This window comes from Lissotriton helveticus, chromosome 5_1, assembly GCF_964261635.1.
Source record: "Lissotriton helveticus chromosome 5_1, aLisHel1.1, whole genome shotgun sequence".
NCBI lineage: Eukaryota > Metazoa > Chordata > Amphibia > Caudata > Salamandridae > Lissotriton > Lissotriton helveticus.
In genome coordinates, this window is record NC_136065.1 from 501,864,707 (window position 1) to 501,889,568 (window position 24,862).

General features: G+C 40.5%; 2 protein-coding genes across 8 annotated transcripts in view; one reads left to right on the plus strand and one right to left on the minus strand.

Annotated features, from left to right (window-relative positions):
* The window catches only part of LOC144754696 (putative oxidoreductase YteT), a 1,220,731-nt gene that overhangs the window by 1,047,964 nt on the left and 147,905 nt on the right, over positions 1-24,862 (minus strand). The window lies entirely within an intron of this gene.
* On the plus strand, positions 10,146-15,802 carry LOC144753242 (uncharacterized). The gene is made up of 2 exons (XM_078640999.1): positions 10,146-11,662; positions 12,017-15,802. Exon 2 carries the CDS (start codon positions 14,106-14,108, stop codon positions 15,243-15,245), a length of 1,140 nt encoding a protein of 379 aa, XP_078497125.1. The 5' UTR covers positions 10,146-11,662; positions 12,017-14,105; the 3' UTR covers positions 15,246-15,802.

The window sequence follows — 24,862 nt, forward strand, 5'->3', positions numbered from 1 at the left end:
AAATTAAAAAAGTATTTCAAGATCGTGTTTTTACCCGGGCCGGGAGAATACGGGGTCGTTTCCCCGGCCGCAGGAACTCTAACACAAGACTCTTTATGGCCCGTGGCGGTGTAAGATTCAACAGCAACTACGGAGGATCTCAACAATTCTACCCTCAAAGACAGAAGAACCGCGGACGTCCCTTCAGAGGCGAGCGGAGACAACGTTCCTTTTCATCAGGTAGGAACCTGGACAGACGTTTCAGATACCCCTCCAAAGGTGGGAGGGAGACTACTTCAATTTTCTGGGAATTGGAATTTGGTAACGAAAGATTCTTGGGTTCTAGAGACAGTGAATGGGTACAAAATAGACTTTATCGATACTCCTTTCCAGACAAGACATCCTTGAGAAATTACCTTTTCTACCAAAGACAGGGCCCTAGTATCTCTGGAGGTTCAGGAGTTACTAACAAAAGGTGCAATCGTGAGGAGCTCTCACACAGGCTTCCTCAGCAATATTTTCCTTGTAGAAAAGAAAACAAGGAACAAAGGCCAGTCATAAATCTAAAAGAATTAAACCAATGGATAGTCTACCAACACTTCAAAATGGAAGGGATACACCGGTATACACCCGTTACGACGCAACTTTTACTCCGCACTACCATTACAACGCGGGCATTACAACGCATGACATTACAACGCATTGCGCTGGGGGGCGCTCTAGGATAAGAGGTAAGTTTAATTTACTATCCAACACCTTCCCTAGGGTCCACGGGGACTGGAGTTAGAATAGTAAATTATACTTACCACTATCCAGCACCCCAAAGCGCTATGCGTTGTAACGGTATTCGTTGTAAATACCGCGTTGTAATGGTATGCGGAGTAAAAGTATGCGTTGTAACGTCATACATCCGATACACCACCTAAGGGACATTTTAAGAAAAGGGGACTGGTTAACGAGACTGGACCTAAATGATGTTTACCTGACAATCCCAATCTGGGAACCCCACCAAAAGTTTCTCTAATTCATGTGGGAGGGGCAACTATACCAATTTTTGCAGCCTCCCTTTCGGTCTATCTTCTGCCCCTTGGTGTTTCACCAAGGTTTTCTGACCCGTCACTGCTTGGCTGAGACAAAGAGGAGTGAGACTGATCATATATCTTGACGATATCCTCATAATGGCTCAATCGAAAAAGACCATTTCACTCCACACGGATCTCACAATACGTCTCTTAGAACACCTAGTCTTCATTATAAACTTTTAAAAATCGTGCGTAATTCCATCCCAAGAAACACAGTTTCTGGTTTTCTTGGTAGACACTGTGAGGGCAGAACTTCCAGGCGACAATGTAAGGAAAGTGAGGAAAGAACTCAGAAATGTACTTGCTATTAAGAACCCTGGCAAAGATCCTGGGCCTACTTTCATCCACAATTCAAGCAATCTTTCCAGGTCCCTTGCACTGTCGAGCACTTCAGAGATTGAAGGCGAATTATCTGAGACCAAACCAATCTTACTCCAAAATAGTTTCCCTAGATCAAGAATCGAGAACCGAACTCCTTTAGTGGTTGAAGAATGTAGAAGCATGGAATGGCAGAGCCATTTTTGGGGAGGAACCGGATCTGATAATAGAATCAGATGCGAGTTTGGAAGGATGGAATGCGAGATGTGGGAACTCATCAACAGGAGGTCGTTGGACTCCTCAAGAGAAGAAATTGGACATCAACTGCTTAGAATTACTAGCAGGTTCATTTGCGATTCTTTGTTTCACCCAGAAAACAATGAAATGTTGCGTAACGTTACGAATGGACAATGTGTCCGCAGTACGATATGTCAGCAAACTAGGAGGTCCTCATTCCAAGGGTCTAACAGACCTAGCGAAAAGCTTATGGAACTATTGTTTGAACAAAGGAATTACAGTTATGGCAGAACACATTCCTGGGTTGAAGAACGGGGTGGCAGATTGGTACTCGAGGAACTTCAGAGATTCCAGCAATTGGGAGAATGGACAGACAAGTATTCTTAGCCATACAATCCAAATGGGGTCCCTTCAAGACAGACCTATTTGCAGACCGTTTAAATACTCACCTGAAGAATTTCTTAAGTTGGAGACCGGACCCTCAAGCTCTCAAGGTAGACGCTTTCCTTCAAGATTGGAGGGGATTATCACCTTATGATTTCCCGCCATTTGCAATGCTTCCTCGCCTGCTCCTTCATGCTCGACGTTACCAACAGACCATGGTCGTAATAACTCCTCTTTGGAGATCTCAGGCCTGGTTCCCAATCATCCTAGAAATTAGTGTAGACTTTCCCATTTTAATTCCTTCTTTCAAGGAAATAATTCTAGATCCAGAAGGTAACATACACCTCCTTGTAGAGCAGGGTCTTCTAACACTGACGGCAGGGAAGATTTCAGGAGACAATGGCGAATCCCTGGGCTTTCGTCAAATGCTTTCAGACTCATCTCTGAATCATGGGCATCTGGTACAAGAAAGGCTTATCGACTGGCATGGAACAAATGGGTTCGCTGGTGCCTTCAACGATTTTTTAATCCCATTTCAACTGATTTAGTCAACGTTGTTAACTACCTCTCTGAACTTTTTACATCAGGCTTATCTTATAGAACCGTTAATGTTTATAGATCTGCTATTTCTGCTGGTCATTCACTAATTAACGGAATCTCCGTTGGCTGACTCTTTTAACTAAAAAGATAATGAGAAGTATGCGAGTATTAAACCCTCCTTCTCCTAAGTATACCGCCCTATGGGATGTTACCCTTGTTCTCAAAACTCTATCATCTTGGGAAGATAATATTTCTCTTTCTCTTAAACGCATTTCTTTTAAACTTACCATTTTACTTTGTCTGGTATCTTTTAGGAAAACCTCGGACGTTAAAGCTTTAGATGTTTCTAGCAGGGCCTTCCAACCCGAAGGAGTTTGTTTTTATCTCAAGAAAGGAACCAAGACTTTGTCTTCCTCTATCTTTTACCCATTTTTTCCTCAGATTGAAAGACTTTGTGTAGTTAAGTGCTTGAAAGAGTATGAGAAAATAAAAAAAAATTTAAGAATGAATGAATCCCAATTACTAATTTCTTATAGATCCCCTCGTAAAGGAGTCTCTTCTCCAACCTTGGCTAGATGGATTAAAAATGTCATGCATGAAAGCGGTGTAGATATATCTATTTTTGGTGCCTCGGCCTCAAAGACCTTTTTTCTGGGAGGTGGACTGCAAGATATCCTAAGGGCTGCAGATTGGTCGAATGATAGTATGTTTAAAACTTGTTACTTTAGACCAATCCCTAAAGTTATTAATAATGTTCTCAATGCACTTTAAACTTGCATAATATGGCCTCCGTGTCGTGCCATAAAATTTAGATTTTTCACAGCCTGCTGGGCAGAAAATCTGGATTTTATTAAGGACACTGAGGCTAATATTATCCCTCCTCTTTGAATTAAACCCTCCCTGTAATTACAATGATATTACGTTATGTTATTTTTTCTTTCAGAATAAAAATGTCTATTTCCTTTGGATTTCATCGTGGAATATTGTCATCAGTTCTACTCCTTTCTCTTCTCCACGTTGATCTTTCCTCGCAGTTTGACAAAGAAGGAAGATGGATGGTCTCCAGGGGACTTTATATTACTCTTCAAGTTCTATGTTCTACTTATTGTTGCTGCTGAGTTGTGGCAATAAAGGAGATTTGCATAATATTAACCTTTGTGTCTTTAATAAAATCCAGATTTTCTGCACAGCAGGCTGTGAAAAATCTAAATTTTCTCACCCATTGGCATTCGCTCAGGCCTCATCCCCAATCCATCGAACCAATCTATACCAACGCCCACTTAAATTATGCACTTGTGCGGCCTTGGCGTTTTTTGCATGATTATAGATTTGCCGCATCTGTAAAACATTTTGCTTCTAACTCCAAAGGTTAAAAAAATACTAACACAAAAAGGCAGCAACACATTTTGCCAACAGTGGAAAGCCATTTGCAAACCTTGACTGGTCACCTTTCTGGTACTTATTTCATTATTTGGGTGCTAAACTGGTACTAATGAGGTACAATCAATGCGCAGACAGTGTTAACAAGTGTAAAAATGTCAAAATAAAGCAATAATAGTATCACAAAGTGTGCCGCATTAAGCTGCATGATTTGCCCTTTTTGCTGCATAATTCACTCAATCCTGCCACATAATTTGTCCCTCCCCTGCCGCTCAATTCCAGTGGCTCTGGATAGCCTGGCTGAAGATTCCTAATAAGGGCAAAACCGGTCCTGGGTTGCTTGTGTTCTGGTTAAGGGAGGACCTGGGCTGACAATTCGGATTTCACTGTTCCTATGAGGAGCACGGGCAGGACTGCATTTAGCTGGGTCCAAACTAATGTGGCATGGTGGGTGAAAATGATGGATTGGGATGCGGCCCCAGCTATTGCCATAGGCTAAGATTAATTCAAGCATTCCATCTATCACCTTGTTGTTTTTGCATCTGATCACTTAGAACCTGTGCATCTCCCTAAGGAATCCATTACACATTCAAAATTCCAATAGATAATCCAAACACCCCCTTCCTACATAAAATTACAAACCACATCAAAAGAACATCATAATAGAAAAGCAAAATATAAAAAGAAAACTATGGTTACTAAGCAGAAATATATCCACAAACCCCCAATATTTTTTTTTATTACATTTTATCAGGTACAATCAGGATAACAGAGACCAATACCACAACGTCAACCTACCTGTTAAACCATAAAGATCCTTAAAGAGAAAATAAATACAGTATTGCATCAGACAGAAAGGCTACAGATGACTACAACCAACATTGTATTACATCACAGAGTCTTTCAATCTTGATGGTTTGCTCTTAAGCCGTTGAGGATGCTGACCAGATCCACACGCTTTTGTGGATTTTTAAGATTTTTGGTCATTCACACCAAATTTACTCTGTACATACCCTGCTAATGTATTTAGAACAATAAACCCTGAAGATGTATTCCAAACTTTTACATTATCTAGTACCACTACATGGGTCTTGACATCTTCGACCCGTAAAAGGGCAGAAAACCGCGAAAGCCCTTTCTGCACATGGCTTGGTCTTCTAACCCAGTCAACCACCTTGATGGTCCGGTACTCATTCCCCGCTGTGCAATTTATCAATATTTAAACATTTCCTGCCCATACACTCCTTGTTCAATTTGGAACCTGTTACTCTCTCACTCAACAAAGTAAAGGATGACGTCCCAGTACTGATGTGTGGAGTGTTCTTATGGCCCATAACATATCCTGGACAACAGACTTCTATCCTAAAACATTAATGGTTGCCAGCTGCAATTTGTCTTTTACAACATGGTTTACTCTTTCTACTAGTCTGTTGCTACAAGGATGATTCAGGAAAGTTTTAACATGTTTAACACCAAGTGATTAAACAAATACTGTATTTCTCTGGACACCAATTGGGAGCCATTATTAGTGACCAACTACTCTGGATAACCTTACCTTAGAAACACTTCTTGAAGAAAGTCAATGACAACACAGAAATTAATATTTTCCAGAAATTTTATTTCAAGTCAAATGGAGAAATAATCTATCACAATGACAACAAAATTAGGCGCACTCCCTAAAACTCCTAAACTGTTGAGGGTCAATTTATGCCAAGGCAAATTACTGCTAACTACAGGAAAGACAAACTGGGGGCTGTCACTTGTATTTTGTTACTAAGAGTGCATGCACAACAATTTCTGATTAAATGTTCCACTTCCTTATCACCACTGGGCCATCAGAAATCCTCACTTAATGTAAGCTTCATGGCACGTCTTCTCACATACCTCTCATGCACTAAATGTAGGAGCTTGCAATGAATTACCTTGGGAGCCACCCATAAACCAGCAGTACAGAACACTCCCCTGACTATCGACAAATGATCAACCACCCTTCTATTGGGAACAAAATTATACTGCAACACTTTAGACAAATACCTCATGACTGCTTGCATATTACTGTCCTCCACAAGAGCTTGCTTCCGCTCTGCCTCCGATAATGGCCATTCCATGGCAGCTTCCCCAGAACTAGTAGGACACATTATTTCAACATTATCAGGATGCATGTCTTCAGCATGTTTCTCACATGGTGTAATCAGGATAAACAACCCACAGATACATTTTTCACACCTGGGACCCACTCGAGAGTGCACTGAAATTCCTGCAGTCTATAATTCCACTTAGCGATTCGGGGAGTACCTCTTCCACAACCTGTGGTACTAAATAAATCAACCAAGCATTTGTGATCGGTCCTGAGGACAAACTGGTTTCCCAAACAAATGTTTTTTTAGCATAATGAGTACCTTGCCATAAAGCAAGGACTTTATTCTCAATGGTGGAGTTTATGGATTCCGCACCCAGTAAAGCTCTGGAAGTAAAAGCACAACCATTACTCCTTTGCATCAACACTGCCGCCAGGACTTAGTTACTAGCATCAGTAGTGTTTATACTCATATCTATGGTATCAAAAGGTTTCAGTGGTTTTCCAATGTAATTGACTCAAAAACTTTATCACACACATCTGTAACATTCTCCTTCATTAGATTGTGCAAACATGAAGTTTTATTAGCAAATGTTTGATAAATTTAGCATAGTACTCTATCAGGCCTAGAATAGACGTCAACTGATCTTTGTTTATTGGTTTGGGTGCTTTTTCAATTGCTTTAAGAATTCTGATCTTACATTTAATGCCTTTACCCGAGACAATATGACGTAAATAACCTACCCCATGACAAAGAAATTTAAATTTGTCCTTTTTGAGGGTACTGCCACAAGCACCATTGAGCTCCAAAGCCTTCCTTATGTTCATATTAATATTTTCCATAGATCAAAATATCATCTTGGAAAGATCTAGCTCCTTGAACAAAAAATGTATTAGTCTCTAAAACACAGGGGAAGCTGATGTTAAGCGAATGGCATTTGAGTGTTCACATTGTTCTACCCGACGATAGGCAGCCAACATGTGAAGGGATGCAAATAATACTGCTACCTTCAATGTAGCCAGCATATTTGGTTGGGGCTGGAGATCAACCCAAATATTCAAGTTCAGGTCCTGCAAGTCAACAAGTAGTCTCAAAGACTTGTCTGAACTGCGTTCTAAAACGACAGGAGGAGGCGGCTCTGAATTCTCTATGGGTTTGATGATTCCCAAACTCACAACAGATAATTCCCAATTTCGACAATCTTTCAAGTTCTAATCTCGGTTCTTTTCCCAAACTCATCAGGACTTTGGTTACATTGTGTACTACAGGCTAAACCCCATCTTTCAAAACTGCTAGGACTAGAACTAATGAGCTTCTGTTTAAACATAAACATATCTGGATGATTGGGATCCAAAATAATCTTGAGATCCCCCTGATCATTCCAACTCAGTATTTTTGATCCCCTTCCTGCAACATAAATCTGTGCATAAGTAACACAAATATTCATTTCTATGTCTAATGCTGCGTTTACTTTCCCTACCATATCTACTCTTTTCCCACCATATGCAAATATTTGTTTGCTAGAGTCCTGTAAGTGCACCCAATGGAGATCAGACAACTCACACTCGTTAATTAACATGAATGTGAGGCCAAAATCTGCCACGACATTCTTTTTGTTGATGGAGATGGAGCAGTAAGGTAGCTCTCTCTTCACTGTGTTGTTGTATGTGGCTATTTCAAATACAAATATTCACAAGGAACCCTTCTTCCGATTCCACCAGGCAGCACTGCCTCACTTAAAGTTTTGAATCAAATGAATCAATTTGTTTGTTTTACTCATATTTTTTGTCTTCATTTTTTATCCGTTCTGTTTTCACATTTACTCCTAGTTCATACTCAATTCATTTTACTCAATCTTATTCTGGACGTTCATATTCTACAAAAGCTCAGGAGACCAAATTGAGTTCCACATTCCATGATTTTTATTCTGATAACCCAATGCATTTCGGGAAGTAAATTCCCTTCTTCAGGGGCATCTACAAGTACAAAAATATAGTTTTAGCTAAAACATTCCACTGTTTTAAGCACTTCATTACGTTTTAAAAGAGCACAGTTGATCGTGACATAACCAAAACATGTTTCTTAACTGTTTGCACGATCGTTCAACCCACGTTAAAGAACACTTTAAAAAGCCTTGTTATTCCCTCATGGACTACTCCAATCGTAAATAACGTAATGTGACAAGTTTTAACATAAATAAGCTTTTAAGCAAACTGTTATGCGCTTACCATGGCTTGTGTGTCCCCGTAATTATTACCAATAAAATCAACATTCCTTTGTCCCCAGCGATCAACACGCTTCTTGTGCGGGTAAGCATATATATCAAACTGCAAAAAGGCATCTTCTTTTATATTCCCGCCCTTATTTAGCCCAAGTAATTAACCGTTTCACGTGTGCCATAAGAGCTTGTGTACTGCCATAAACAAAAGACTGCTCGACTTTCGGTACGTCAATTCCTTGCACATATTTACACTGCAACTCCCAGACTACATTGCAATTCCCTCTTAAATACGTGGTGCTCGTATTCATGTGCTCACGTTCTCGTTATAGTCAATTAGTCTGTTTACACTCCTTAAAAACAGTCCTGATTGTCCTAAAGAGGCTTCTGAGTAAATAATGTTTATAGATGAAATGTTTTTTTCTTTCTAATAATCCAACATGGAAGCAAACCCAGGTCCTGTGCTTATGATATTTTATGACGTGATTTTAATCATATTCGTGTATTCATATTCATTATATCTCCTTGTATTCCATGTGTAATCTTGGGTGCGATCTCACGGTGAGACGAAAAAATCATGCTAATGAGTTCATAGGAACGAGATGCACACCATGTCATCCTTCAGTTAATCCTTTCTTTTCCATTGGAATTATAGCGGCGTGCAATGCCTGCTTCACGCTTCGTCTCTGTGCGCTGTGACGATACAAATATTCACAAGGAACCCTTCTTCCGATTCCACCAGGCAGCACTGCCTCACTTAAGTTTTGAATCAAATGAATCAATTTGTTTGTTTTAATCATATTTTTTGTCTTCATTTTTTATCCGTTCTGTTTTCACATTTACTCCTAGTTCATACTCAATTCATTTTACTCAATCTTATTCTGGACGTTCATATTCTACAAAAGCTCAGGAGACCAAATTGAGTTCCACATTCCATGATTTTTATTCTGATAACCCAATGCATTTCGGGAAGTAAATTCCCTTCTTCAGGGGCATCTACAAGTACAAAAATATAGTTTTAGCTAAAACATTCCACTGTTTTAAGCACTTCATTACGTTTTAAAAGAGCACAGTTTCTCGTGACATAACCAAAACATGTTTCTTAACTGTTTGCACGATCGTTCAACCCACGTTAAAGAACACTTTAAAAAGCCTTGTTATTCCCTCATGGACTACTCCAATCGTAAATAACGTAATGTGACAAGTTTTAACATAAATAAGCTTTTAAGCAAACTGTTATGCGCTTACCATGGCTTGTGTGTCCCCGTAATTATTACCAATAAAATCAACATTCCTTTGTCCCCAGCGATCAACACGCTTCTTGTGCGGGTAAGCATTTATATCAAACTGCAAAAAGGCATCTTCTTTTATATTCCCGCCCTTATTTAGCCCAAGTAATTAACCGTTTCACGTGTGCCATAAGAGCTTGTGTACTGCCATAAACAAAAGACTGCTCGACTTTCGGTACGTCAATTCCTTGCACATATTTACACTGCAACTCCCAGACTACATTGCAATTCCCTCTTAAATACGTGGTGCTCGTATTCATGTGCTCACGTTCTCGTTATAGTCAATTAGTCTGTTTACACTCCTTAAAAACAGTCCTGATTGTCCTAAAGAGGCTTCTGAGTAAATAATGTTTATAGATTAAATGTTTTTTTCTTTCTAATAATCCAACATGGAAAATACTCCATCCTCATCACATCCCCATGAAGACAACATCAACACCACATTATCATCTCTTCTAAGACACACGCTTCTCGAGTTGAGTAGGATAAATGGCACATATTTGTGGACCCAAGCTTGGCTTTGCAGACCCGTAAAAAATATCTCTTTTGCAACATTTAAAACAAATCTTGTTAAGGGAAGTACAAAATTTAGCATTTTTTTAAGTGGGATTTGCTGCAGCACCAAACCATAACAGATCATTTTTTTCCTTTTTTTTTTTTATTTAATATTTTTATTTTATTTTCACCTGGTCCGGAACAGAAAGTTTCACAATAGTTTCACATCATTCTGTGTTTTGATTTAGATTACCTTATTTTTTACAAGAGTTTTGTTTAGGTACAGAAAATGTTATTGGTAAGATCAGATATGTCTCGTAAATATACAGAAATTCACAGAAATTCATAAAACCAATAACAAAAAAAAAAAACTAAAAATACAACAACATAATCAATTTGTCAATCGGAGTTAGTCTTAGCGTTATTCAATTCAATCTAAGTCTCCCCAAATGTTCTCAAATTTCTTAAGCGACCTAGTACCTCTTAATTCTGCTAGAGTACCCTCCATTGTTTTAATTTCGATAGCTAGATACCACCAGTCCATGACATTAGGTATATTAGGGCTAATCCATGCCCTAGCTAATATTAGTTTAGCACATGAGATTAATATTGATGCTAACACCGATCGTGGTTGATTGGTCGGATGTAAACCAAATAGAGCCATAGGCACCGTTATCGGAGAGCTAAGGATATTTTTAACAGCCATTATATTTCCCACTTCTTCCCAATATTTCTCGAGCTTTGGACAAGAAAACAACATGTGCGCCAGGTCAGCCGCATATTTAGCACATCTCGGGCATTTGGTTTTGTCTCCTATAGCGTTGTTTGTAAGCCATTTCGAGAATTTTTCTGGCGTATAATAGAGCATGTAGGTGGTTCTGTATTGTTGTAGTCTTAAGCTAGATGACCGTACAGAATTATGGATATTGGTGTAAGATTGTATTATATGTTTCCCTGTAAAATTAGTTCCCAGTTTAGAGTTCAATTTTTGAGCTAGTAGATCGCTGTCGTCAGGTCTAAGGCCTGTGAGATATTTATACGTCAAACTGATAATTGCTTTCTCTTTTCTAGAATTTAAGTAATCCCAGATACCACCGCTTGACACACTATTGATTTTATTTTTACGCACTAAAAAATCATATATTTGTAAATATTTAAACCTGTGTATTTCAGAGAGATCATATAAAAGTTTCAAAGTGGGAAAGTCTAACATGCCTTGGGAGTTGTACAAATCACCCAAAACCTTTATGCCTTTCAGCTGCCATCTGCGGAATTCTCCGTCACTAAAAAAGCTCGGTAGACCGGGGTTGTTCCATAGTATCATCTGAGAATGATATATAGTGGTTTTACAGTATTCAAGAATATCCTTCCATACTCTTATTATATCACGTGCGGTCTTAAACTTGACTCGTTTGTGGTAGTTTGGGTCTGTTATGTGTAACAAGAATTGGTTAGAATCTCCTTTTAGCATTAAGTGATGGTAAAATAATGTGTCCTCCATATTTAATAATGACCGTATGCGTCTTACATATGAAGCCCAGAAGTATAGTTTCAAGTCAGGGAAATTTAAGCCGCCAGACTCTATTTGATTTTTCAGTACCTTTATTGATCTTCTAGCCTTCTTATATCCCCAGATAAAGTTACCAAAGATCCCATCTAATTGTTTAAAAAAAGATCTATTCAAGATCAGAGGGATTGATCTAAACAAATATAAATATTTGGGTATTATTTTCATTTTAATCAGATTCATTCTGCCAATTAAATTTAGTGGAAGTCGATGCCATTTTTTCAAAGTAGAGATGGTATTTTTTGTTAGGTCGTTATAATTAATAGCGTTAAGTTCTTTAATATTTGAAGTAATTTTAACTCCAAGATAAGTAGCAACCTTGCAGATTTCTGGTACCGGTGCAGGGGGAGCAAAGTTAGCTATTATTTGAGTTTTATGTGTGTTCAATTTATACCCTGAAACTGTCCCGAATTTAAGTGCTTCGAGATTAATAGCACTTAGAGACTTAGTTATTTCAGACGTATAAATAGCAATGTCGTCTGCGTATGCAGTAATTTTTAGGCTATGCCGGCCAGACTTGAATGAGGTTATTCCTGGTTGGATATCCAAGGCCTTTAGGAACGGTTCTAGTGAGAGGGCGAATAGCAGAGGTGATAGAGGGCACCCTTGACGGGTGCCCCTCAAAATTGAAAAACATAACGAGGTAAGCCCTCCATAGCTAATGTATGCCGTTGGATTGTCGTAAAGTGCTCGAATCCCATTTAGAAACCCCCCTTCGAGGCCCAAAGAACCAAGTGTGCGCCATAAATAGTCCCATCCCACCCGGTCAAATGCCTTTTCGGCGTCAAGCATTATCATAGCAAGGGGGGTGGCTTCTATCTCAGCTATATCAAATGCTGTTATTGATGTGTTGACGTGGGCTGATGTGTCTCTCCCTGCTATGAACCCGTGCTGTTGAGTGTTTACAATTCTGGGCATTATTGGTGCAAGTTTTTTGGCCAGGCATTTTGCGAAAATTTTTGCGTCTGAGTTAATCAGGGTGATGGGTCTATATGAACCCATCTCCTCTTTGGGTTTGCCTTTTTTGTGGAAAAATATTATTTTAGCTTTATTCCAAGATCTAGGGGCCAGCCCTGTCCTGCTAATATATGTTATAACTTCTAAAAGAGAAGGTATTAGTTCATCTGAGCATTGTTTATATATTTCTAGTGGAATAGTATCTTCCCCTGCTGCTTTCCCTATAGGCAATGATAGTATAGCCTCTTCTAATTCCTTTCTCGTTATGCCTGTGGCCAAAGCATCTACTTCAGACTCAGTTAACTGTTTCATTGGGTTTTCTCTTAAGTAATCCTCGATTACAGAGCTGCTGGGCATATTTTCAGGGGTGTACAAAGTTTCGTAATATTTAGCGAACTGTTGGATGATATCCTTTGGTAATGGAATTTTCAAAGAGCGTGGGACTTTTTGGGGCGGAGTCCAAGATGGCGGAGTGAGGGCTCTGCTGTGCGGCAGTTCGAGAGCTCACCCTCTACACCGGAGCCGACAGCCGACTAGCGCTTTGAATATGCAGCACGCAGGTTAAATCTGTCTATTAGCTGAATTCCAAAAGTGTACGGCGAAGAAAAGAAGAAACCGGCATTGCGGCAGCTCTTTTACCTGCAATTTGTTCAGGACGGCTGTAACACCTACGGGCTGAACCTGGAGATTACGGGCGGGGAGCAAGGACTCCAGTGGTAACGTGCGTGGTGAGGAAGGGGAAGAGACCGGCACAGCCGCACCGCGGCAGTTTTCCCTCATCTGCAGCTCCCTCGGGACGGCTCTTTCTCTCGACGCCGTCTTTGAGTGACGGATGCTGTGCCTGCCTACGGCTGTCTGGCGAGCGGCCAGGAATTGGCTAGAATCACGGCTCGCTCGATCCAGAGTCGACTTGTCTGGTCTGCCGGCCATACACAGGGCGCGGAGCAAAGTTGATCCACTGAGTGTGAGGCGCAACAGAGCCATGTCGCCCAAACACCCCCCACGCACCACACGGAATACTAAAACATCTACAACGGCTGCAGCAGCAGCAGCTGCAGCCGCCTTGCCCACTTCTACAGCTCCAGTCCCCACCCTTCTGGTTGCCACAACATTGGTCATTTCAGAAGATAGAACCCCGGAGGAGGCGGCGAATTTGACAATGGTAACAACAGCGGCAGCAACGGCAGCGGCTGCGGTGATAGCCCAAGGAGATTCAAATGCACCTTCAAGCGCAGCAACAATGAAAGGGACTGACAGAAAGGCGACAGGTAAGACGATCCTGCGCCCTCTGTTCTTGTAAACTGCGGGACTATACCTAAAGCTATAACGCAGAATGGTGCAAATGTGAGCCCTGCAAAGTTAGGGCTAGTATCATCTATTCACCCAACCGTGCCACTGTTGGATAACACTAACCATGATGATCTCCCTATCTCGGCTATCTCGGCTACTTCTTCTACCTCTGCCGAGACTAAGGGTAATGTGATACCAGAATAAGTAAATGTGGTAGATGGGGGGCCCCCTTCAATAATTAATCCTACGATACTACTGGCCGCTTCAGGTAGCCCTAGAGAATTTCCGCCTATGAATCCCACGGCTACCTCTACAATCTTGGCCCTAACAGACATGGACACGCATTTAACAGAAGAAAACAGTGGTCCGGTGACGTGTATAACGGACGACATCTGTCCGGAACAAGCCTTGGAACCAGCTGAGGAATACCACTCCTTTGAGGATTGCGAGGATGACACGGAGGAGGAACCGGATAAGTCTACGGATAAATCTTTAAGCAGGCTACCCTCACAGAGACGTAGAGGTAAAGCCAAATCCATCTACAAGAAGAGAGGGAGAGCTTTATCTAACTTGGCCCACCCTGTGGGAGCAGGTCCCCCGGCTACCAAAAAAACGGTTGTTGATAAGAGCCCGTTAAGGAAGTGGATTGAGGCCAAGGGCTTAGTCAAGAACATGGCTTTAAGGCTTTCAGGGGGTAGTCCTGCGGACAATGAGAAGCCCCATGTCCCCGTAATAGGGCCTCCTATGATACAAACCCCCAGAATTGCTTCCTCTGAGCCAGCCGCAGGAGGGAAAGATCTCCCCTCAGCTGCTGCAGGCTCTAACCAGCTGATATCTGTTAGTATAAACACTGATTTAAATACATCCTTGGTCGAAAATATTAATCCAATAGAAGAGCTCAAGCAGGGGGGCACCGATCACTCCCAACTGGATACTATATTAAAACTCTTGATAAGCCAAAGGGTAGAATCGGAAGAACACTATCAGCAACTGAAGAGCGACAATGTTAGATTGCAAACTTCCATATTCGATCTAACATCTATATTAAAGGGTGTCACACAGGAGATAACAGAGCTTCAGCAACGTACTGTCGTGGTAGAAGAAGAGACCCAGCGGATAGGTACCACAGTGGGGCGCCATGACGCAGAACTAACTCAACTTCAAGGAAAGGTTGAGGACCTCGAAAATCGACAAAGGAGATCCAACCTTAAAATCTACAGAATTCCGGAAGGGCTAGAAGGATCGGACCCAAGGGCTTTTTTGGTGAAACTTCTACCACGTGCCTTTCCGGATCTCTCCGACTGGGATTGGGACTCCCAAATTCAAAGAGCACACCGACTCCCACTTGGTCTAAAACGACAGAATAGTAAATTTCCACGACCACTCTTAGTGCATTTTGGCAATTTTCTGCTTCGACAAGCTGTGTGGTAAAAAGCCAAACCTAACACTCCAATAACTATAGACAACCTTACCATCTTTACTCGCTCAGACCTTAGTAAAACTACGATGGATAAAAGATGGGAAATGCGTAAATTAATTGACCCAGTCATTAAAATGGGAGGTCAAGCATATTTACAGGAACCTGCTCGACTTAAAATGATCATGAATGGGCGCACAAATTTTTTTAGTGATGTTCAGGAGGCTCAGGCATTTCTAATTAGTGTCAATAGGAGCAAAGACTGAGTAAAGACTGAAGGAAAAAGGGGGGATCACCCCTACACGTGTTATATCATCACTAGACAAATAGAAGTGGGGTTACGAAGGGACACGGGGCACTGTATTATTAAGCACTTAATCACTTAATCACTAAAATTTAATAAGCATTAAATACAGCTAGACAGCAATGGATGTATAATTCACCCAGTCAAATATTACACATTGATATGAAGATAAGATTGGGCTGATGCTGCATTTCTGATAGCTGTGGCTCCAGTGGGTGGAGGGGGGGCAATCAACTCCACTGCCGCAGGCGCTGCCTCACCAACGGCAGCAGTTGGTAAGGGGGGGGGGAGGTGGGGGTGGGTCTTCGCAGAGAGGGGAGGGAGTGGAAGGAGTGGGTAGGAGGGGGGTGGGTGGGAAGAAAAAGGAAAAAAATGTTCAACCTGGCAGAGGGACATGACATGAGATTTGAGATTGTAAAATATATTTTTGGCCTGGATTTATTTAATGAATTGCTAGGATCAATAGATATGATGGAATGGATGCAATTTAGCGACAAATAAATGAAAAATATTTTTAATTTGGTAAAGGGACTGAACGTAACAGTTGATTTTGTAAAAAACTTTTTTTTACATTTAGGACTTTATATTAAGATGCTGTTTATTGTCATTCTACTTTATATTAGGGATGCACAACATTAAATGTTTGGCTTGGAACGTCTCAGGGTTGAATAACAAGCGCAAAAGAAGGTTAGTTGCAGAAGAATTAAGACTCTATAACCCCCATTTAGTATTCTTGACGGAAACACATATCACAGATAAAGACAAAAAACTGTTGAATCAACTGGGATTGGAGTTGGTTGTAAGTTCAAGTGTGGTATCTCTAACCAGGGGGGATGCAATTCTGAAAGATAAAAGATTTAAAGCAGAAATAATTAAATCAACTCACGACAAAAGGGGAAGGTGGGCAATTACTCAACTTTGCATTAACAATATGAAGTTTGTAGCCTGTGTTGTATACGGCTCTAACATAGATGAACCCAGAATATTTGATCAACTAAATATAGCACTATTAGACTGGGAGGGAGAATTGATAATGATGGGAGATTTTAATTGTATCTTAAACTGCCAAATAGACACCACTCGGCCAGGTAATCAGAAACGTATGTCTAAAACTAGAACCTCTATCCTAGATCTATGCAAGACGCACAATGTTAAAGATATATGGAGGTACTTACACCCAAATATTCCCGGTTACACATATTATTCAGCACCCCACAAATTATGCTCCCGACTAGACATGGCTTTTGCCTCAGATTTTTTGCTTAACTCTGTGTCAATGGTCATCTATCCCCGTATCTCATCTGATCATAACCCTATCATGGTGGAACTTTCTATCTCATCGAATCGTAAACCTCCCAGGCCTTTTACGTTTCCTAGGAATCTAATATCAGACACGACCTATATTTCACAGCTAAAACTTCATATAACAGAATTTCTAGACATCAACAAAAACTCTGCTTCATGCTTAATAGTATGGGACGCTTGTAAGGCAGGCATTCGAGGGTTTACGCAATCTTACGTCCTGAGACAGACCTCTGAAAAACGAAAAACCGATGCAGCTTTGACTTCTGATATTGCTGCTGGAGAGATTCAGCTAGCACTAGCTTTAAGAAATAACCTACCTACCTTGGAAATCTGCGCAAATCTTACCCAGTTAAAATGTAAGACCAAAGAGAAACTTTAAAAAAATAATAGTGCACAGATACATAAATATAAATTTTTGAATTATGAGGGTGGAGATAAAATAGGCAAAATTCTGGCCTTTAAAGTGGCCGAAGATAGAGCAGACTCCACGATTACTCAAATAACGGGACTTGACAACAGGAAATATAGTCAACAGATCATTTTTTTCCACTGACATTTTTGCTATGAGAAGTTTGTCTCTTACTTTTTTCACACATGGGTTTTTTGCACTCTGACTTTGCGACGTTTCTCCTGGTATTTAGTAATCAATTCAAACTCATTTGGTCTTGAGCTTGTGTTAATTTCCCCCTCTTGTGTTTTCTTATTGTTCGTTCTTTCAATTAATTAATTGTGAATTATCTCATCTTTAAATTTGAGATAATTACAAGTAGAAGCTACTATTTTTAATGTGGCCACAAAGTCATACATCGATTCTTCAGGCATTTTGGCCATCTGAAGGTATTTGTGGTGTTCCAAAACTATGTTCTCCTTGGGTTGAATCTCTTATCCAACATCTTGAATGAGAGGGTAGTCATCCTGCATCTCAGCATCATCACCACCACTAATATGCACATTTACTGCCTCCAATAGCAGAGATTTTTAAATGTTTCTCCCTTCTGAACCTAAATTGTACAATAAAAGCGCTTTTTTCTTCTTAGAAGTAAATGTATCCCCCTTAATAGGTTAGAGGTACACCTCAAATGCTTCACAACACTGTTCTGAATTAAAAGGAGGAGTACCAGGAACTGAAGAAACAGAAGTGGCGGTACAATTCTCTCCATGGTCATTAGTAAAGTGGGTGGGTGGTTACTGCCACACTTAAAATGGTCGCCAACCAATGCAATTAATGAGGCTCCAAAAGAAACTAAGACATTCCACAGATTGTAGAATATATAAGAATAAGGTGTACTTGCCACTGATGTTGCAAACACTGTTTCAGGTAGTGGGATGGGGTGTGCTTGTCATCGATGTCATAGTCAGGTTTATGATTTAACTTATGGTTCAATATTTAAAGATGGGCGCCAAAGTGCATGTAGCATTGGTTACTAGAAGCAGATCAACTATACCCTATGTAAAATTGTGAGCCAATGTAATCCTGTGGAAACCTGGCTAAAGTTTTAAGATGGCTGTAGAGTGTGATATGCAGCTTGCTTTTCAAGGTAAGTAGCTGCCGGAATATGCGTAGCTCACAACAGGAAACGTTTAAATAAGATCACCTAACAAGACTTCAGCAATCTTACACCATTTGGTCCCAACTGACCACTGTTGCCACAGTCCGCTCAGGAGACGCACGCAACCAAACGAACACCAAGCAGCCGGGCAGCACTGGGAGCTAATGTTTCCTTAATCCAATGTGACCGGAGACTGGCAGCAGCTTGTTGCAACTGAAAGGAAGCGGCACACACATAGGCGAGTTCACTAGTTTATTCCTTATCAACCGTCGGCCCTCAGGTGCAGGCAGTAACTGCCTTACCTAAAACGGACCCCTACGAAGAAGATTCCATTTCACATTCTAAATTTTAACACATAAACCAGCCTGATGTAATACTGTAAAAACAATAGTTGGAAAGTCAATACCATAATTATGCGTATTTCATGTTCAAAGCTTCAATAGGAAAAAAATTAAATATGCGAAAATTATATGAAATTCATTACACTATATATTTTACAATGCATATAACTCCGAGAAATATCACACTACATCTTTCTTGAAATGTCATATGCTCATGTTGACCCAGAAAAATCCACAAATATACCTTAGATCCCTTTAAATACTTTTAACCTCCCCTTATTGCTGTATGAAATATTCTCTAAGGAAGCTGAATCAAACACTTTCTTTGGCATTCAGTTTCAACGTCTTCCGGTCCTAAATCACTTAGCTGCTGAGGCTCCCACCTCTTGATTTCAACCCCCCTAAAATGCCAACGGCCAAGCCCTCCTCCAAACTCCTCCCCCCACAGCTTCTAGGCTGGGCTTTTTTCATTTGAAATTTGGGGCACTTTGTGTTAAGCCTTCAAAATGTAAATCCACAAAAGGTATCAAGGGCAAATTTGTGTCTTTTCACAACATATTAGGAATTCTAAACGCACCCTAGGTTTGTGGACTCCTCTTGAGAAAACAAACAAAATAAACAAAATATAGGATTAAAAACAAAACCGGAAAAACCTGTTGTACAAGAAAGCGTAACGGTGTCTGTTTCTAAAAATCACCATTTTCCAAGCTTTCAGGAACATATTGAAAATAAAACAATTTTCTTACCACAGATTTTGCAATTTTCTAAGTGGCAGTCCATATTTCTTATATGTTGTGGTTTCTACCTACTTGCACTAGAATTCGAGGGTGAATCCAGAAAGCTATACATTACCGAAAATAGACAGAATTATGATTTCAGCAATAGGCAATTTCGGAAATACCAGCTGGGCAGACGCCCTACATGAAAACATTGACACAGGATAATTCGGATATACACTGTTAGTATACATTACGAACTACAATGAACTTATAGTACAATACAAACTTTGCACAGACAGTTTCCAAACCCATGGAATGAAGAAGGTGTAAATGTGTACTTAAACATGCACTATAAGTGTGCTGTGTGCGGTCAGGGGTGATCATGGGAATGGTAGTAAATATGCCCTTCAGGGGGTCTGTGGTGGAAGGGGAGGAAGGTCGATACCCCGATATGTTGCCCATTGGGACCATATTTTCTTGTGTTCCGGGGGCAACCTCGTGCCTGGAAAACTGCTAGCTCAGCGCCCATACATCTGTCTAGTTCTTGTCTCCATTTCCCCACTGTCGGGGGGGGGGGGACCCCTTTCCATAACTGAGCGATGTCCCCTTTTAGCGATCGTGAGAGCCAGGAAGAGCAGGTGCTGTTTGCACCGCTTCCCCCCCTATCCCATCCATGCTATCTAATAGGAACAGTTTTACGTCGTGAGGGAGATCCCAACTTAATATCTTGCCCAAACATGCCGAAACTTTACGCCAGAAGGGCAGTATAGCAGTGCAGCTCCACATTGTATGTAAAAAAGTTCCCTCCTCACTCTCACATCGCAAATATTGGAGAGAATGAACGACCCCCATCCTCCAGAGATGGAGTCTTGTATAATATACCCTGTGTACATATTTGAACTGTATAAGGTGATATCTGGAGGACACCGCTGCGCCCCGAGGGCTGGCTATAGCCTTGGCCCAGTCATCATCCGTCAGGTCTGGTGGATTGGTGTCACTACAACGCATGCTTTTACCACGCATGCCTTTACAACGCGGTTTTTACCACGCAGTCCATTACAACGCATAATGCTTTTAGGCGCTGGATAGTGAATTATTTAATTTACTATTCCAACTCCAGTCCCCGTGGATAGCAGGGAAGGTGTTGGATAGTATATTAAATACATTCCCTATCCTAGAGCGCCCCCCAGCGCATTGCGTTGTAATGGTTTGCGTGGTAAAAGTTGCGATGTAATGGTAGTGCGTTGTAAAAAATTTGTTGTAACCGTGCTACACCGGTCTGGTATATCGTGCTGCCACGCCTGTCTGGTTTTATGCAGTGTTGTTTTAGAGTGTGTGGTTAGGGTCTGGTAGACCTGTCTAATTTTATGCCCCCTAGGTCCCTGTAGTATTACATGTTAAGTTTCTGCTCTTTTAAATATGTGATTCTACCTTAGAATCTTATCGATGTCATTAAGTTTGAGTTCTTTTTGGAGGCAGTTACTGCTGGCTTCCTAACTTACATGTTGCTCTTCCTATGAGCTCTTCTTTTATTAATATTACTTATTGGTTTTTGCCAATAAAACTTATCTTTGATTATCATCATCGTCTCCAGAAGTCTGTGTAAATCCCCATGTTACATGTTGGTACCATGAGTGGGGTAAGACAACGTTTTCGGATTTACCTTCATCGACAATGAATTAATTTTATTCAAGAGCTCATCACCTTAATATTATAAGAAGACATCAAGGACATTCTGTTCAAGAAGATTTAATTTCACTTTGGATCAAGTTTCAACTTTCAGCCATCGGTGGAAAATTTTGGACCATTTAAAACATTAGATCCTTAATGTTTTAACATCAATGAGGTTAGAAGAACTTTGGCGTTGGAGGCGTGTCGTCCTGAGGTTAGTCTAGTTATGGTTTATGTACTCGTTTGTGCATATTTTGCTAATGACTGACTCGCGACTTTGCTAATATTAACGTCTCGCTAAACGCCTCGCGCTCTCATCGTTTGAATAATGCACAGCAGGTGCATTCCTCTCGTGGCCTTCATTGTTTGAAGCTTTAGAACTTACCGGGCATTCCAGCTTGCTGCGTTCGTCCTTCTGTCAGCTCGACGTCCTCACACAAATTGAATCCTGGGAACGTGTGAGGTCATCACGCACGTCGATGCACGCTTGGCGGCCATATTGCTTCAGGAAATAAGCATTTGCTTTGTGAATAAAGTGGTAAACAGTCTTCCATTTTCAAAAAGGAGCAACAGTGCGATACCTTATTCGGTGATTCGCACACCGGTTCCAGTTATCTACTTCAGGAAGAGTTACAAATTAATGGTGTGACAGACGGTGATTCACACACCTATTTACCTTAAAGACAGTGAGTAGAACATATCCAGTTTCGAGGTGTGACACGGTGATTCACACACCTTATATGTTTATTTTACAACAGTGATTGTTTTAAGTGTTTTTTATAGTGTTGCATGACAATTCACTACTTATTTATTTCACAAAATAATTCAATTTAGCATTTTATTTCAAATAACTCCTTCAAACTTCATGGCTTCAAGTCAAGGTGTTATCCAACCAGCGCCATTCTTATTAAAACCTGGTAAGCCTGAACTTAAGTGGTCAGAATGGTTTCGAGACTTTGAGAATTACCTTACTGCTATTGATGCGGACAAATATTCTCCTTCAAGGAAATTAGCACTATTGGAAAATCATCTGGGTACAGCAGGCCGCAGGGTCTTTGATAACTTACCAAGACACCCTGCACCCACTGCTGAAAATGCAGAATGGAATGTATTTATTGAAGCTAGGCTACGTATGGCTAAACAATATTCTGATACTACCAGCGTTATGTTAGAAAGGTTTAATTTCGCAATATGTAAACTGTCTAGTGAAGAATAAGTTGAGGATTATATAGCAACTTTAAGAGTTTTAGCTGAGAAGTGTGAATTTGGTCCTGATATCGATACTTATATTAGGGACCAATTTGTGTTTTACTGTTTCTCCATGAAAATTCAAGAACGTCTACTTACCTCACGCAATCCCACTTTGGCTGAAACAATTGACATTGCCAAAAACATTGAAAGGTCAATTGTCACGTCTAAAGTATTGGCTAGTCAATCCAATCAAAACATGGGTTTCTCCTGCACAAAATGTGATACAACCTGCTACGTCATTAAGTTTGAGTTCTTTTTGGAGGCAGTTACTGCTGGCTTCTTAACTTACATGTCGCTCTTCCTATGAGCTCTTCTTTTATGAATATTACTTATTGGTTTTTACCAATAAAACTTATCTTTGATTATCATCATCGTCTCCAGAAGTCTGTGTAAATCCCCATGTTACAAACCCCCATGATGAGGCGGCCTTCGAGAGGATGGAACTCTAGCAAGCTGTCCAGGGTACGGATGGTAGGAGTCAGAGCGTCGCGCAATTGCAAATATTTATAGAACTGTGATTTATGCAACTGGAATTCCATCTGCAGCTGCGGTAAGGATTTTAAGTTTGCTCCCTCGATAATATCTCCCAATGTGGATATGCCTACCACGTCCCATTGACGGAATCCAGGCAGGGCAGCAACGTGATGCAACTGGGTTCCGTGCCAGAGGGGAGTCGAAAAGAAACTAATTCCTAAAATCAAAAATACTTTAAAAACAATAGAAAAAACTGAAATATTTGACAATGGCTTTATCTGTAATTTTTTGCCTCAATGACCAATTTGTAAAAGTAATATAGCATTACATCCATCGGACCCTACTGGTCACAGGGATATGTAGGGTTTGTTAGTTTTCCAAAAACACATTATACCGAGTGCCAGCTGCAGCTCATAATAATAGTTAATTGTGTACAGCTAGGCAGCAGTTCATATGATTAAATCAACTGAACGAAAAATGGGCATAAGGAAATTTTTGAAATGTGCCCAAGAAACTTAGGGAAATATTAATTATTTGTACAACTTTGAACTTAGGCGTACACGCACTCTCATGTGATTCTGAGGGCATTTTGCAAAATGCGGTGTATTTCTTGAACACTGGCCAACAATTAGAAGACAAAAATTGAGAGAGATCCAATTGATAATAATAAATGTTCTACTATTTTGCATTGCCACTCGTCTGATAAAAACAGTACTACACTTGTGTGGCTAATCCTATTACCAGAGAAAGGATAAGTCCCAAAGCTCAACTTGGAGACATTATATTTTTGACATAAATATTGACCCTTTTAGGCTTTGTGGATAGCTGCAATATTTGCGCCTAGACTCTGCCGTCACCCAGGAACATCTACTAATCCCAGACAATTCCCCAAACTAGATACTCCAGGGAGTCAAGGGTGGTGTGACTTGACAGAAGTTACTTTAGTGAAATTGTCCAATTTGAGAAAGGTGCTAGAAAATGTATCACCTTTAGGGCGGATCTGTTGTAGCTAGACTAGTACATTTACTTCTGTTGGGAAATTAGATATTTTCTTGGCGAGTATCGCCAGTCTGTCTTTTTTCATGGTTTGTGGTACTCATATATTGGGTAGAAGTGGTCTCATTTTGGGTTTGAGAATTCAAATCTTTGGTGATATCCAGGGTAAGGTGCTTGGGTAGTGGCAAAAAGATATGTAGTTGATGGTGTGACCCAAAAACGTGTTTCCAAGTACGGCTGAACAATTGACCTAAGTATTGTTATGAAGTGCAGTGAGGTCATAATGTAATTGTATAAGGAGTGGAGGAATGGAGTCCGAAGAGTGTTTCCTAATAATAATTAGGATGGTAGCAGTGCGGAGGGATGTCAACCAATGTGTTAAGTTGGATGGGCAAGGTTTGATGATGAGTTTAGAAAAAGATAGTGGGTTCATTACGAGTAGGAGGTCTGGGGGTTTCCCTAGGTTATAGGTTGGTGTTAGGGACTGTTTAGCAGGTGATCCGAAAGAAAGTGTGAAAATAGAGTGTTCTGAGGCTGATAATGTAGACCCTATTTGAAGTCATCAATAAGGATGACTGAATTGGTCGGGTTTATCAAAGAAATGAGCAATGGTACGAGAGGGGAGGTAGGAGGCTAGTATGTTTACTTTGAATAGTGAAACAAACTGTGTGCAACTGAACTTGTATAAAGGACTAGATGACCTCTTTATGCGTTTAGATTATAGTTGTCACTGCTGTAGGAGGCAACGACTTGAAACAATGTTTTTTTTAAATTTATCTTCAACTGATTAATACTATGTTACTTCCCTTCTAGGAGCAACAACAAGAATTACTCTGCAGCCTCTAGAACCCCATTCAGGTTGATTCAATTCTATGGGATGCCTTAGAACATCATTTCATCTGTATTAATTATTCTCAATGACTGACTGGCGATTTTCCCAAATGTTGGCTTCCTTGACTAGTACAAAGAAAGGTAAAGGTGTAGGGCCTAAAACAGATGTCATTGGAGCCTATGGATTGA